The following is a 17,986-nucleotide window of genomic DNA, read 5'->3' as shown; positions in this document are numbered from 1 at the left end:
TTAAAACTAAAAGAATTAAAAGATATGAAAATTATTTTGCCAATATATATATATATATATATATATATATATATATATATATATATATATATATATATATATATATATATATATATATATATATATATATACCCTGTGCAGAGCCCCTTTTACTGGCCTAACAACATCTTGCAGTGGTTTCTTTTCCAGGTCAGGAATGCTGAAGGCTGAAAATACATCAAAATAAACCACAACTAATAATCAAAGAAAACAAAAATTGGATCCTTAGAAATTGATCAACAACACTGTTTTTTTCATTTAGTAAAGGTAACATGGTTTATTGGTTTACACCATGTAACCCTTCTCTGTCTCTGTCTGTCTGTCTGCCTCTCTCTCATATGTAGTCACATTCACTGAAAAAATATCTAAAATTACAAGTAAATCTAACAAGCTGATTATACCTGGATCATCTTCATAAATTTGCCCACCAAAACAAATATTTTTAGAAAAAATACAGTTGGCATAGACATAATTTTACACACTGACACATTATTGCCTCACACACACACACACACACACACACACACACACACACACACACACACACACACATATTAATTTACAATGTATTTGAGTACTTAAACAACAAACTGCAATTTGGTTGAAAGCATCATTAGACAAAGCAATATTATGTTTATTTTGTTTTACAAAAATGTTGTTTGGTTGCCAAGCATTGTGTGTCACATAAAACTTGTATTGATCCACACCCTTTTTTCATATACAGTCAGCACTCCCAAAAAAATAATATATCTTTTACATTAATTTTTCATATTCTGAAGAGAATAATTATTTTTTCATATATGAAAAAAATACATGAAACATGGTATTTGTACATTAATTAAAAAATCTCCCACGATAATAAACTAACTCTATATTCTGCCTTATTTAGCAAATATGTTAAGACACTATAGGAAAATAAAATCATTGAGTTTCTTAGTGGTACTAAGTATATTTAATGACTCATATCCTAACAATAATTTCTGAGCAATTTGAGAATCCTGTAAGATTTTATAACATCATGGACCTTTAGTGCTAATGTCAAATAACAAATCAAGAAATTAAATATTTGTGTTAAGTGATAAGGTATCCTGACCTAGTATCAATGCATCTGCTCATAACTTTTCTTCCTCATTTATTTGATAACTATTAAGTTACAAACCATTTTCCATCATGTCACAGAATTCTTTGTATTTCACTCTTCCATCAGGCTGTCGGTAATATTCAACCACTTTTTGAATCTCTGCACGAGAAAGTTGAGCCTCTTTTCCAACAGCTAATGCAAGACCACATACAAACTGATTCTCAGTGATTATGCCACTCCTGAGCTTATCGTGATCCTTAAAAAACTCAGTTGTTCGGACACCATTTTTAAAGACGGCGATTCTTATCTTGTCAAATATCTGATTTAGGGCTGGATCTTCAGTACACTGTAAACAAAGAAATACTTTTTTCAAAAGGTACAAACATCTTAAAAGATATCTGAATTGTATCGACACATAAACAAAATAATCTAATACACTTTAGAATGTATAACTCTTTCTCATAGGTCAAGCATAAAAATTTGCACATTACAATCCTTGAGAAACTATTGGGCATTTTGATACCATGTGATATAATGACTCTCACTGCTATGCAAGATCAAAGAGATTGAATTATATTTTATGCTACCACTAATTTGGATACAGTTGAGTTTTCTCAACTGTGCTTGAATATATGAAATATACAGGTTTTTTTATATCTCATATCGATACATGCCAAATCCCAAAGTGGTCATTGAAGCCAAAGGATATGCTTCTGTTGACACCCTATAAATAAAGTCTGACAAGTTCAGGGTAATTCATCGCACATTATGTGAATTAGGTACATACAGAAATGACTACATATGGTTTCTACCATTAACACCAACAAGAAGTATAACTCTAGTAAGTATTCATCACAGTATGATGCCAGAATGATGATAGTCTCAAATCAGTAATTTCTGCCGACTTTCAAGGCATTTCATCAGAAGATGTGGCAATTAAGTTTCACAAACAAGAATTATCATCCATAGTACAGTAGTCCCCCTCTTGAACAGCCCCCATGACCAGCGGCCACCTGCTTCTTATGGCCAGAATCCATTGGCACCGATGAGTTTATATTCAAAAGTAACCATCAAGAATGGCCACCCCTCTAACATGACCAGCATATTAGTACAAAAATGTAAAATGCTCCCCTCACGAGCGGCTACTTTGTTTTTCAAATGTATACAGAACCTATAATTAATTCATACTGTGATGTAAGGTAAGTAATCAGATTATCTCTACATTGATACATGCCTCCCAATGTCAAGTTTCAGTTACTGAAAGAAGTGTTGACTAAAGTACATGTAACAGTAAGATTTATATTGTATCATTGTCTATAAAAGCCATTGTTTACAGGAAATGGGCTTAACGATGTTATGACAGAGTTTTGGGCTTCACACAACTGTCGAGTTCTTCTCTTTGATGATTACAACCAGACGTAATTGTCATCATAACAGGGTCTGCATAGGCTAAAAATAGATTTTGTACATAAACCCACACACAGAAATTAAGCTTGAACAAAACGAGTACCAGACAAAGACTGAAAAATCATGTGACAACACATTTATGGCTTCCTTTACAAAGAATGCATTTCGTCCAATTAACAAAGGTTTCATCTGCATAATTAAATCACATACAGTTAGCAGCATCCAAATAAATCATTACCAAACATTAACAAGTCATCACGTAATCGGAGACTATTATTTTAGAAGAATGTTGGTTATTCTATTCAATGACATCAGGGAGGTGGTGAGGGGGGTCTTGCTGAACAATTGTATGTAGAAAAGACTCTAATAAAACACTTTTATGTTGAAAAGACTTGAATAATCAATGGGAAAATGGAGCAAATGGAAAGAAAATTATGGATGTACCAAGATTTAAATGACATGTTGAATGATTTTGCAATGTGTATGACAACAATACCCGCTCGCATATCATGCTTATGTCAAGAATAAGAACTATTAATATATATTCAGTTGAAATAAGTCCATCATTATAACAAGAAGAACCTTTTAATAATTAATGTTATTTTTAAATGAAGATATTAAATGAAGATATTAAATGCTTTGAAGTAATTGGCTCTCTTACTACATACATTACATATACTTCTCACAAAAAATTTACTCCCCCTCTGGAAAGGCCACCCATCTTATAAGACCACTTTCCTGGTCCAGAAGGGGTGGCTATATAAGAGGGGGACCACTGTATATACAGTTAATATCAAAAGAATCAAAAGTCTGGTAAAATGATCACAATATCAATCCACTGAAAGATGCTGAAGTAGCACACACAAACTGCAGGATGTATGTAAAAATAATGCTTGTTGTATGCCAATTTGATTTAGGTGCTTTCATGTTAATGCCCTTATAATGAAGAATTAACATTTAATTTGCACTACTGTGCTTGTTTTGATGCAATCTCTGGCACCATGTGCTGCGACTAGCATGCAGCCTCATGTATGTGCATGTGTGTGCATATCAGTTACTGTGTGCATATCAGTTACCTTCGATTTATGCCAACCTTGATTTATGCCATAGCCTCAGGAATGCATCTACTGCATAATTTGAGCATCACCTGTGTGTATGTATGTATGTATTTATGTATGTATGTATGTATGTATGTATGTATGTATGCATGCATGCATGCATGCATGCATGCATGGATGCATGCATGCATGGATGGATGTATGCATGCATGTACATTATCAATATACAGATGGATGGACATGACAGAATGACTAGCTAAAAGCTATATGCCCCTGCCATATTCACAGCAGGGCCATAACAAAATCTTACAGCTGGTGGGATATGATCCACGTTTCTTTCTCCAATATAGACAAGCTCTTTATCTTGGGCTGTCTGCTGGCCAATTGCCACAATGTCATGATGAAGGTTCAGGTAGTTTAGGAGCCCTGGACGATCAGGGTCACGATACTTCATCACCAACAAATGCATGTCTGTTTCATTCACATCTGGTGGGCCAGGAAAACTGCGGTAAAACTATCAAAAAAGGAAAATACGCAATAATTGAACACGTTTTACTCAAACTCAAATTGGCACTAAAACTTATTCAATCTCTGAAGGATTATTCAATTTTGTAGAGCTCAACTGTCAGAAACATATTGATCCATTCAATTTCCTCACAAAGAAGGAAACTAAAATTATTGAAAATCTTAACTGAAGGCAACAATCTGGCTTACTGTTATGAAACTTATGATTGCTTTTCTTCAATTGTTTTACAATTTGTGTCCGTTTACAAATGCATTAAGTATTACATACTGCAGAATGCACATAGTTCTTGTCCATTGAAACATTTTGAGCTATTATTAAAAAGGAAAACTGCAACATTTACCTACTCCACAGGTTCATTTTTTTACCCCAATAATAGATAAGTTTGGGTGCTAAAATATTACAGAATTCCAGGCTTTACTATATAGAGTCACTACCAAATATATTTACTATTCACTGACAAATTCTTTTTTACTTCATGGATTTTACAACAAAAACTACCAATCAATTTCTAGATAACTAGGATCAGTAAATGGATTTCTATTCCAGCAGTGCTCAAAAATATCTAACAGACCAATGCCTGGGGACCCTCTAAGTTTAGATCAGGCATGTCCTGTATTTTATGTCAGATGCCCTTTGTTGAAAAAATTATAATTTGCCTGAGGAAACTTTGATCATGCTGATGAAATGTGTAAATGTATTTTGAAGATGTTTACATACCTGCCATAACACTGAGCAATCTACATAACCCATCTGAAATTGACATCTGATATTCTAATGAAATTGAAGCATGGCATGTCATGCTAAAAATATGATTTTGTATTCCCAAACCCTCTGACTAGGTCATGTTTTGAGAAAACACAATTTTTTATTAATCTTCAAAAATAGAGGTGAAAAAAACAACACTTTCAGTATTTGACCATTACATGTGGCATATATAAACAGTAAACGGTCATGACTCGAGCCAATGTAAAACTATCCTTTGGACAGTTAAAAATAGCAGTAATTAAAGGCAAAGAGGTCAGCTATGAACCACTGTATCACATATTAATTGGCTGACAATAGCTAATGAGATGTGTTTGAAGGCTGCAGTCAGTGAGCCCATTGTGCTAATTTGGATGGGTAGGATCATGAAGTGGAACTCCCCTTAATTGTATAGGTAAATCAAAGAGATGCCATATTTGTGTGCAAGAATAAAAGTTATTACATATTATTGCCTTGAATGGGACTGTTTAACCCATATGTATTATGTTTTTGATAAGTCTGTGAACAGTAGCAATGCTTTTGAAGTCAGATTTTACTGCATATATAAAATGCAAAGCATGATTATTTCATTTGTGGGAATAGTGTTCAAGTGTAATTCATTTTTGAAGCTGATTTATGAAGCAAGTAGCTATGAGCAACCCCAACATAAATAAATTTCAGAATTCTTGCTTGAAGGAGTTGTACTTTGTGAAGCACACCACCAAAAAAAAAACAAAGGGAGGGGGCTATTCTTTGCACATACTGCAAACAACACATCGACATGTCAACTCGGTTCTGACCAGGATTCACTCAGAGAATCCAGCAGAGAAGTTTGAACACCAGGACACCAGAACCATCCAGTCTCTAATGAGTGTAGTGATGAACATTAATGACACTAGCATTACCATCAAACCCCAGCTTTAAACCCTACTGAATTTATATTTGAATCATAGCTATTGCAACATTGCGTGACAATATTAAAATAGTGTAAATTTCAGACATGTGGAACTTGGAATCCTGGCTTGTGGAATTTGAGTCATAGCTTGTGAGTTTACTTAAGTCACCAGTCCTGGGCCTGTGTCTAAAAAAAAAATTCTGAGCACTGGTTCCAGTCATTGTTTCTTTCTTGAGTGCATTTAGAATCTTCAGTTTATTTCAATTTTTCATCTTATATGAATTACTGTAAGAATCAGTTTTCATTCAACATTGGCCATGAATTGTTCTTGGTGTCATGATGAACAAGATTTTGTATTTAAGATTTTGGAAGTCATGCTACACAGTTTGAAGACAGTTTTTTTTAGAACCCTTGGTGGGGGTCGGGGGGCAGGAAGGGGTAAATACCTGACTTTCTGTGACTACACTCATGTGGTGTCTATCAAAGTCCTCATAGCATGTCCTCAAGTTGATTCCATGATATTGGTAGAATTGCTGCATCTTTTGAAGCAGCTGTATTAAGCGAGCCTCAGATGTGGGGCTCAGAGGTCGAACTGATCGCACTGTACCCAGGCTGAAAGATAACATAACTGGCATAATGGGTATAAAATTAAATTAAGACCCACCCAAACCTATTCACCCACTCCCTGAAAGCTACAGTTTACCAGTGTCTAGGAATAATGCTCATGTACTAATTGAAATTTAGCCAAACAAGCTCTGAAAATAATACACCTGCTTATAAGTACAAAGGCTGCATATAATGGCCAATTTCTGTGAATTCTCTAGGGTGTTTCTTTTTGGTACTATTTTGTTTAGAGTCATTACTTGCAATGTATATGTAGAAAACAATTCCTTGCTGGAATATTGCAATACTTACTTTATGATGTTCTTTTTACATTAATGTTTAAGATTTTTTTTAAAAAATGAATTTTAATTTTAGGAGAATAATATTCATTTCGTTTATTAACTCTCCACTTACAACTCTGGGGCTGTAATTGTCTGACAGGTGGGATCCCTAACGAGGTCAGAAGGATTAAAATTCTGGTCAATTTCATTGCAGAATCTTTTATAATTAACTTGTCCACTTCCCTTTAGGTCATATTTTGCAATCAGAGCATTCTCTTCATCTGGGCCAAGCTTGATTCCAAGGGTCTGCCACAAACAGCGAAAAAACTGTGGAACTGAAGACAAAAAAAAATAGTTTTAAAAACTGAAACAAAATGAATTTACATTTTTATCAGAAAGGAATAAATGGTCTTGGCTACAACTGCAGAAAAGGATGATGGCCATCTTACCTTTAAATCCACCTATCAAAACAAGTGTCCCAAGTGGGCCTGCAATGACTCTCATGATTCGCATATCTGCCCAACAGTCAAATGCAAGAGCCTTTGACCATGAAAATTTGGATCAGCTAATTTGGATCTTTATAAATTTCCTCCAATGTGGGATGTTGCATATGTTAATTATTTCAAGGTTTCACCAGATTTAATACCTTCACCCATATTTTATGGTACACATCACATGACTTCTAAATTAAGATGTGTTATACTCTGATTCTAAAACAAAGACACAAAATCAAGTTTATAGAAAAAAACAATATTTCAGTACAAACCAATCTTTGAATAAAATAGAGTGGCCTTTCTTGCACTGCAGTATATGCCAGTAAACTGTGGTTTATTAGGTAGTATACAGTTTGGCAAAATTAATGCATTATGCTTAAGTAAAACAATAACCAGTGAGTGGTTTATACAGGTAAATATCATGGAGGCAATTAAAATTTAAGTGCAGTCAGATATAAATAACCACCATTCCTGGGATTACTTAAATTAGTGATGACTTAGCTGACCGATGATAGCTAGGGTGATTTGGTGTTTGAACTACCCAATTTATCTGAAGATTCAATCAGGGATGGAATATTAAGAAACAAATTATTACATATCATTGCCTTGAATGAGAACATACAGGCCATCTTTATTAAAGACTACTGGCTATGGTTGGAAGTATAGTTTGTGATGTTACTCCATAGATTAAATGCAAATCATTATTATTTCTGTAGTCCGTCGCACATGCCTTTCTGGGTGCACATGACATAAATCCAATCAATCAATCAATCAATTTCTGTAGTTTGGAGTGATAAAATTAAAAGCAGTGACATTGTGGGAGTGTGCTTCATTTTTTAAGGTGAACTTTTGAAACATAGCTCTGATTCAGGAAACAGAGAACCAACCTTTCATTCAGCAAGCATTAAACCCATAAAAACCAAATTTCAGAACTCCCACTGTTCAGAGTCTGACTTTGCACAAACCGTATCAACATTTATCATTCTCAAGTATACAACACTTGTTGACATTGTAACACCATCCTGCATTGCGGCAGATGCTTTTCTGTGCTGACAAAAATGCAAAAAGGTCTTCAGGAAAATCGGAACAATAGTACTATCCAGTCTCTATGCTAAGTGCAACCATCCCAAAAACTATTGAAAGTAGCAACTACAAGTTAATACTGTATTCAACACACTATATAATATATATTAACATTATACAGATATCAATTATGTTCATCCTTTATTCTTTCAAGCACTGTCATATGAGGTAAAAGGGATTACCTGTGATGAATCCAGAGCGGAGTTTATCAAAATCTTGGAAGAATTCTGTTACCCTGATTCTCTTTGTTTGTGCAAGAGTTCTAATACTGTTATGAATGTTGTCTAACGCTGCTGCTGCAGCCATTGTGATTCATGTAAAAGGAACAATCTCTGCAAAGAAAAAAGTAGAAATTTATGGATTTGTCTTTATATTAATGTACAGTATCTTACTTTATCAATCATATTCTCATGTTTGAAAGATATAATGTACACAGAAGACTAAGTAATAAATATGGCAATAGAAAACTGAGGCCCAAATGGGCTTGATATTGTTCACTTCACATACATTATCATACAAGGCAAATGTAGAGAAAAAGACACCCGTCTCTGGGTAACTTCCTGTAATTTTGGTAAAACTGGAGGGATTCTTTAACTGACTTTCTACTCTGAGCAACTAGTTGTACCAGCAGATGCACTGGCATCTTCTGTTCTAATGTATAAGATGTTCTAACCATGGAAGCTACACTGTTGTTAGGGGGTGACACTCCAAACATAATACAGGGTATTTATAACAATATGTCCTAAAGAAACATTTCTACCAAATTTGATTTAATCTGGATGAACCATTCAAGAGAAGTCCGAGTCCGAAATAGGTTAAGGAAGCTGCACCAGTATCCTAAAGAAACCACTCCAGACAAAATTTTGATACAGCATATGTGAAGAAATATTCTTAACAATATCATCACAATTGGCTTGGATATTTAAGATAAGAAATCAAAAATAGGTTTTCTACCTGGTTTCTAAGAAATCTACACTGTTACAAGGGAAGTAACTCCAGAAAACCTTTTAATAGAGCATGCCTGCCAAATTTAGTTTCACCAAAATTGGCTAAGCCTATCTGTAGAAGTAGTTGAAAATAGGCTCTCCATCTGGTTGCGATGAAAGCCACATTGTTGCTTGAGAATCCATGCTGGACACAGTTTTGATAAAGCATGGTCTAATAATAACAATCCTACTAAGTCTTCTTGAAACTGATTTATCTGTTCTAGTAAAGAAGTTTTCCAACTGGTTGCTAAGTAATCCATAACACTGGTATGGAGCTACCCTGGGAACAATTTTTTATAGAGCATTTGCAAAAAATTCATTTGTCCCATGTGTGATAATAATTACCTAAACCATTTTAAGAAAAAAGATGAAAACAGGTTTACCATTTTGGTTAGTATGGAAGCCACAAATGTCCTGTAAAATATGCCTGCCAAGCTTGATCCAGATGGGTCCAGCAGTTTTTGACAAGTTGAAAATATTAATACATGTATTAGTGGGCAACAAATACCAGTAATGCACAATAAATGACATGTGGCAGACACAGGGTCATGTCATTAGTGAGCCATCACTTAAGTGCCATAAAGGCCTGGGTTTAACATGGTTTATGCTTCAGTCATTAAGTACTTGTAATCCAACATTTACAAAAAACATGAAAATAAGTGAAAATGTGAACATAAATTCACAACCCAGACTCAAATAATCCTGTAGTACAACAAGTGACAACCATTTTGGTGACAAAATATACATTGCTTTTTTATGTTAGGAGTGATTTATCTGAGGCTTTACACATTATTAGGACTAAATATCAAATGACTTTGAGGCTTGATACAGTCTTATGGCTAACTAGTAATGACTTGGAAACACTAATGACAGCAATCCATCAAATAATCTGACAATGATTCTACTAGAAAGAATAATTTAAAAATCATAGTGTGATTCACATTCCAAGATCATAAAATTTCATAAAACTGATAGAAAAATATCCTAACATGGTTAATAAACTTCTGGACAATAAAAGAACCTTTGACATATTCAGTATCAGTGCTCTTTATCACCAGTATACCAGTATTTTGGTAGATTCCATCAGTAAGGAATATACAAAAATTCCATAATAATCTTGTGATGAAGTTAATGACAATAGCAGCATAAAAAATTATACTTTTAAAAAAAACAGTTGTAGAATTGTAGTTACAGTAAAACCTGTCTTGAGAGACCACTGCTATGAGAGACCGCCTGTCTTGAGAGACCAGGTTCTCCATGTACAGATTTAGAGATTATACAGTGCTATAACCTGTTATGAGAGACCACCTGTCATGAGAGACCAGTATGTTTTGGCAGAAGGGGTGGTCTTTCAAGACAGGTTCCACTGTATCACAAATTAATTTTGAATGCTACAGATATTATTATAGTTATGATCCTTTTAGTTCTCAAAGAAAATTTTGCTCATACACAGGCTCAGGGTTGATGACTTTAAAAAATCCTAAATCCTGGCTCAAATTCCACAAGCCCTGGCTCTGATAACATGATCCCAAAGGTGCCCTATTATTTTACTGTTATCTTCACACAACTTTACAGTTGCTATACTTTAAATATGAACAGAAATGTAACAAATTATATTATTAAATTGACTTGTTTCCCTGTTCAGATCTCAAAATATTTCACATGAAGCAATGTTCGCCTCCAGTCCCTGATGTCAATCATTGTCCAATTGCTCTATCTAATCAGGGGGTTCAAACTCAAACCACCCTGAGGGCTGCATGAGGACATTTTTGATGGCTCAAGAGCACACCACCTTTGTTATCTCTCATGACACCTTGTGATGCCAATCATTCTATGGACCACAGTATATTTCTTGGCAAGCAGCACGCTGCCCATGGGAAGCGGGTTTGAGACCCTTGATCTATATCATCCTAACTCTCTGGATCAGCAGTGTCAATGTTCATTGGCATCGGAAGCATGTCTTGCTTTATGCAGTTTCTCTTTACACTTTTGATGTTGCTAATAAGTGCCTCTTAGTATGTTTAACCAGTGTAATTTTAGTCATTCTGCCAAAATCATATTCTGGTGAGTCTTTCCTTTTTATGTCATCTCCACCAAATGCAGCTGAGTTTTAATCACATCAAAAGACATCATGGACTACCTTTAATCCCTTTATTACTGATAACACCTACAAAATATCCCACATTTGACCTGAATTCTCCAGATTACAAAGTAAGGTAATCAATTAACAGCTTGTTGTATACACATATTAGTCTTAATCCATTTATACAGTTAAACATCAAAACACCATTCACAATGACTGCTGGAACACTGGTCCCCAGTAGATTGGTTCTGGCTGGTTTCTGTAACATGAGGATAGAAAGCATAAAAGTGGAGTATTTTTTTCTTTCTCTTTTTCAACATCTTTTTTTTAAAATATCTTTTTTTAAAGGCATTAGATTTCAACTATAAAATATTATGTATGGTTGATGGCCTTAAAAACTGTATTTCATCCTACTGCCAATAGATTCATGTGTATCTTAAAGCCATGTGAACACTAACTGTATGTAACCCAGGCAATCTGTTCCCCATCCACTTGTCACATGCTTTGCTTTGTACACAAAGTGTGCAGCTTTTCATAGAAGTACTATAGTACAAGATATGAACGAGGGAATAAATATTAATATTTACTAGTCTTTCAATAACTTGAAAATAAAATTCCACATTTTATCAGAGCAATCAAAACTTTCTCAGGCAAATGATTTTTTTACAAGTCCAATGGGCACTTCATGTATAATACAAGAGACCAATCTGAAATTAGAGAGGCTCCAGGCATTGGGCTGTTGGAATTATTAGCACTATATGTAATCACATGTTTGACACATGTCATGTAGATCAGCATGGTGGTGAGATGGGATGTTGTGAAAGATTTTCTGGCCAAATTCAAGTTATGAAAAAAGTTTGGATTATAAATAAATTCATTGTAGTTTCTCAGCATATCTTAATGCATTAAGTACAAGTATTCCTTTGTAAGACTGAGAAGATTTTCAGGACAGCATGTAGTTTCTCAGGTCCACTAATTAGTTTATCCCTTGATGAAAAAGTGTTTTATATTTAATGGATCTCTCATAGATATCTTGACCAGGTATTGGCATCCGACTCAACATTTTCCTGCCTATTATATGAACAGAATAGCTAGTAACTTGTTTGCTTCAGTGTCGACACTCCTGATCACACTTTATCAAAGACAAACTCAATCAGCATCACAGTATTCGTTTGCCTTGGATAAAGCTATTCTTCATCACCAAGTGGTACGTCTGTTTCTTCAAGAATGGCGAGGAATTAACATCTATCACTTCGACTGTACTCTGGTTCAGTAGTCTCGTGCATTAAAATACGAAAACTTTAAATGAAAATGTACAATATTTATTAGAATTTAATCTGAGCTACTCGTAAAGCTGCAGCAATCCAGAGAACACCCATGCATTAATGTAAAATATCTACAAGAAAATGGACTTGTTACGTTTGCAGATTCATTAAAGTAGCCTTTGTTTTCCACTGCAAACTGTGTAATGAAAATAATTATAATCTCATAGAAGAAAACATCTGGCCTACCTTACGATTAACTTCACTAAAACCTCGCCGAGATCCACAATCAAACCGGGATGATTACGAATGACCTATGTTGAAATGTTGCTTGGTTACTAAACTATTTCCGATCATGCGTGCTTCGAAGATTTGGACTGGTTCCCTGATAGACCTCTTTGAAGCTGTTTAAACCAGGTTTAAATCACGCCACAATTTCATCTCCTTTGTGCAAAGCATAGCAATGGATATGTGTGTGTGATTAGGATTTTTAACGTAGCTTTAGCAATGTTTCCGTCATATCACTACGATGTCTGCAGTGACATTTTATAGTGACGTCTAGCACTGGGGCGTCATGTCCCACCTAGTCACATTATCCAGACACCAGGCCAACCAGTCCTAACACTAACCTCTTAATGTTGAACGCCATGCGAGGCAGCTGTTACCATTTTTAGAAGTTTTTGGTATGACTCAGCCGGGAATCAAACTCACAGCCTCCCGCATCCGAGCAGACGCGGTACTTGTAGCAATGAAAATAGATGCCATGTATATATATATATATATATATATATATATATATATATATATATATATATATATATATATATATATATATATATATATATAAAGAGAGAGAGAGAGAGAGAGATGGCATCTACTTATTGTCCCCGGTCGTAGTCTGATTTTTCAAAACGAAAGAAAACGACGACGAAAAGAAATTAACGAAATGTGAAAATGAAAAGTTTTTTTTTTTAACTTTACGTATTCTAAACAAAGATTTAAAGTATTAAAATTAAAAATATTAATATCCCATATTTGTACCCGTTGTTTTGTTGTTTTTTCTTTATAGTTTGTTTTTAAATAGTTATTTTTAAAGCAAAAGTAGGCCTACCCGTCCAAGTCTCTGGACCATAATGATATTTTAAAACTGGAGAATAGTGATGGTTCTTAACTGAAATAGAGTATATACTGGTATTTTCAGTCCTGGACATGTTAAGGATTACTTAGTTTAAAAATTGTAAAAGCTCGTACAGGGGATAGGAGAACATCCAATGACCATTCTCTTTATCCTATCTACTGTCATTACACTCTAGTTATTAGACCATACCGATTTTTCGCAAAAATGCATCTTACATCTTCCTAACTGAAGCTGCTTACTAAATGATCCATCTATATAACGTTGGTATTTGTGATTTTTCGGTACCACAGTCGTAGCACAGTTCATCGACATTTATAGTAGTAGGTTTTGAATAGCAAGATAGAAAGGATTGCACCAGAGGACCTAATAAAATAACAGAACTGGAATTGTAATTATGTGAATTTATAGATTTATTGAAATTTACTTTAAGCGAAAGCCCACACAAAAACGATTGACCCTTTTTACAATTTCAGTATGGTTCGTATCTTTTATTCTATAACTACTCGAAACAATCAACAAAATCTTTATCTTATTCAAAGACAACATGTATAATATGTATATCTCAAATTATTTAGCTCTAGGGTAAATAAAAACAAAGAACAGTATAGTAACAAAACCGAGTTACTTTATCACAAGCACCTAAGGCATTATTGACCGAGGTATACAACAATGACCCCTATTCGAACTTGATTGCGTCATGTATGCTTCATTTTTGTATGACTTGCAAATGAAATGTTTTCCCCTTTGTTACGTTGCGATTTTTGAGATAATATAAATGTCTCCAGGGTAGATACAGATCGAAAGATATAGAGAGATAGTAGTCCCACTTTCTGTGAGTACAAGAATTAGAAATTAAAGGTTTCTTTTTTTTCCTTCTAAATTTTACTTTACCGACGAAAACAAAAATAAAACATGGAACAGATACCAAGTAATGCATAGTTAAAGAACATGTTTTGAAATGAGCCAACTTGAAAATCTATAATTAAACATTATCTTGTAAAGAAAAACAAATACTGAAATAAATTAAAGTAAATCCAACTGCCTAATTACTGGGGATGAAGATAAAACTGACACAAAGCGAAGATAAATCAACGCAAAATTTATTCAGCATCAGGTTTGAATTTGGGTATGTTCAGTCCTCATTCTCCTTGACGTGGCATTTTATACAATGGACCATGATATATTATTTGACCGTCTCCAGCATGTATTTGGTAATTACGACACAGCCGTAACATGGTTCAAGTCCTACTTCGTCAACAGGACACAAATTGTGTCCATAAATGGAAAATATTCCAGTTCAAATGGAAAATATTCCAGTCCAGTTCATCAATCTTTTGATGTTCCACAAGGATTTGTTCTCGGCCCCGTTCTCGTCATTCTATACACTCAACGTCTCTCAAGTTTCGTAGCACTCTACGCCATAGTCACTTTCGGTTGATGCCACTAAAATACTTATGTGTTTCTAAGCACATTCAAGGCTGGAATATCGTAATTTACTTATGTCTGGTTCATCTCGCTATCTATTAAAGAAACTTCTAAAAGTTCAAACACAGCTGCCTGGGTTCCTAGAGAACAAAGGGCTGAGCGCACCTCCCACTTTCTCTGTATCCTCCACTGACTACCCTTTCGATCCAGTATCAAACACAAGATCTGTTCACTATACCAAATTTCGTTGACTGGCTCCAGTCCAATATATTCATCTAAGCTCATCCAAGTGTACTTCTCATCCATAAACTTACGCTCCTTGTCCGACACTCGTATTCTCATTGTTCACGCTGTTAAAACGAAGTCATACGGACAGAGTTCTTTTTCGTACCACAGGCACTTGACGCGAGCTTGATGTTAAAAAAAGCAATATTTTGAAGAAAAAAATTATACTGTGTGACAAAATTAACCCCGTGACCCGTTATGACATAGGACCCTGTCTATCCTATTTCAAAAATAGACTTAAAAACTGAATCATGTCGTAGTATAGGTCAAATATACAGCAAATGAAACAATGTTTTGTACATGAAATAGCTGTCTCAGTTGTAAGCCTAACATAGAGATCAGAGTAAATGATGAGTTTTAAATAAGTCTGATTAATCAGTATAATGTTTTGTTTGTTGTATACGACTGCATCGTTTCCAATGTCAGCAATTTGGTGCAGTTTCTTTGAGCCTTATTCAAAGGTTTAGATTCAGCTACAAATAAGGCATGCACAGCTTTGAAAATAAACAGAATTCTGAGAAAAATGTCCCCTTTAAAAGAAACCTTTGGTTTACTGCTGCTGACTTTTGAACCAGGACAGTGAGAAGAAGAAAAAAAATGTAATAAAATAACCCTCGAGTTGATCCCTTAAGAAGCGAATCATGGTTAAAACTTTTAGTATTTTGAGTCGGACAACATGGAAAAAACGGGATTCTTCTGGAACAGGCAAGACTGAACTTTAAGAAAACAAAAGTAGAGCCTTTTACAGAGGCAGATGCTCTTCGAGTATTATGCAGAGAGGCTTGTTTTTATAAGTATTAAGGAGAACACTAATGATTACACCCTCCACTATCCCTGTTTGCTATCATTAGTTTTCCCCTTTTTACTGATGGAAGCTAAAGCCTGTGGTCTTATAGAGCAACCCCCACCCCACCCCACCTCCCCTAAAAAACACCATTGTGCAGATGCCATTAAGAAAGTCTCCACCATCAATATAACTAAAGATTAATTAAACTACGGAATCACAGGTGCTCGACGCGAGCTTGATGTAATAATAATAATAATAGCAATAATAATAATAATCATACCGAGTGACAAAATGACCTCAGATTACCCCCATGACCTTTTCTGACAAAGGACCCTGTCAATCATACTATAAATATTTACATCCTTTATTATTGTCCACATGTTTGTTTTTCTGTAATATTTTCATGTTTGTTATTGTAATCTTGACGTTGTATGTTTTTATCCAATATTATAACGCGCTTAGATTTTCTATAGATTAGGCGCTGTGCAAAGTTCAAATGATTATTATTATTATTATTATTATTATTATTATTATTATTTTAACGCGCTTTGATCTTTACAAAATAGCGCGAAGTCATTTTCAAGTTGAAAAATATAGCCAGACGCGTGATTAAAAACGGGTAATAGGTTGCAGATTGTAGTTAATTTTTTGCATGCCAACAGTGAAGATAGCTGCGTGAGTTTATACATGAGGTAAACAATATATATATATATATATATATATATATATATATATATATATATATATCGTTTCTTTTTGAACAAACCAACAACGAAAGTGTCAAAAGAAAGAAAATAAAACTCAAATTAAACAAGCAAACACCAAAACAAAATAGTGTTCAAATGAAACAAGTAAAACTCAAGTTCCTTAAGCTAACGTAAAACGAAGAAGAAAAAACGAAAAAAAAAATATGCGTGTTTCCGATATACAACACTCAGGAGAAATCATTATTGACAAGTGAACGAAACACACGGTAGTTAAGTGGTCAACTTCATGAAAGGAACAGAAGGCACATCTGCATTGTACGAGGAGATTACGTTATTGAACCAAGTGCGCAACACATTTGAACATGATTCATCAGGTGCTAAAGAATGATATAAATGACGCTGTAAGGTTGGTAAATGAAGCAACCGATTTGTTGTCACGCACGAACGACAGTAATACAGCTAAATCGAGGCCGCCGCCGCCCATTTCGATTACCCGGTGCCACAGACAGCATCAAGAACGCCCCTCAAATTTACTTGGACAGCATTACCAAACACATCTATTTCAATGAGTTTCCGAATTAGGTCGGTTTAAGTGTCCATTTAATTAAATTCATTGGAACCTCAACAAACAAACAAACAAACAAACAAAAAAATAACAAGGAGTGTGTATTGTAGAGGGATTTGAAAGTATTATACGCATGGTGTCATTAAGTCCTGAATATCTTTTGAGGGGGAGGAGACAGAGAGAATACTATAAGGCATGTACATGGATTCTTGTCTTGTTCCACATATTAACCACAAGGATGATTTTTTTTTTTCTACAACAAATTAAAATCTCATTATATTCGTGAACATAAAACCCTCTTGATATGTGATAATTTGATACCAATTATTCCATTTGTGTCTATTTTCTTCGGCTTGAATATATTCTACTGTTTTCCACTGTGGCACGAAAAAGTCTTAAGTGATGATACCTATATACCTATCGTCCCCATGTCAAATAGTTTACACGGTTCTGCAAATCATAACACCTTTCTTCCTTCGTATTGCAACCATGTGAGGATAAAATGGCTATTAATAATTGTCAGTCGCTCAAAGTAGAGCG

At 34.6% G+C, this 17,986-nt stretch overlaps 1 protein-coding gene across 1 annotated transcript in view; it reads right to left on the bottom strand.

The window, feature by feature from the left end:
- The window catches only part of LOC149803045 (uncharacterized), a 32,120-nt gene extending 18,891 nt beyond the window's left edge, over positions 1-13,229 (bottom strand). Inside the window, exons 1-7 of the mRNA XM_089952601.1 lie at positions 12,789-13,229; positions 8,391-8,540; positions 6,765-6,966; positions 6,194-6,359; positions 3,896-4,099; positions 1,199-1,466; positions 133-206 (exon numbers count right to left, since the gene is read on the bottom strand). Coding sequence (XP_089808727.1) covers positions 133-206; positions 1,199-1,466; positions 3,896-4,099; positions 6,194-6,359; positions 6,765-6,966; positions 8,391-8,514 — 1,038 coding nt within the window. The 5' untranslated portion in view covers positions 8,515-8,540; positions 12,789-13,229. The remainder of the gene's footprint in view (positions 1-132; positions 207-1,198; positions 1,467-3,895; positions 4,100-6,193; positions 6,360-6,764; positions 6,967-8,390; positions 8,541-12,788) is intronic.
- Between the last annotated feature and the right edge of the window lie 4,757 nt (positions 13,230-17,986).

The sequence above is a fragment of the Sinohyriopsis cumingii genome, chromosome 3, assembly GCF_028554795.1.
Source record: "Sinohyriopsis cumingii isolate HCF-2022 chromosome 3, ASM2855479v2, whole genome shotgun sequence".
NCBI classification, from domain to species: Eukaryota; Metazoa; Mollusca; class Bivalvia; order Unionida; family Unionidae; genus Sinohyriopsis; species Sinohyriopsis cumingii.
This window is presented reverse-complemented; position numbering and strand designations above follow the sequence as displayed.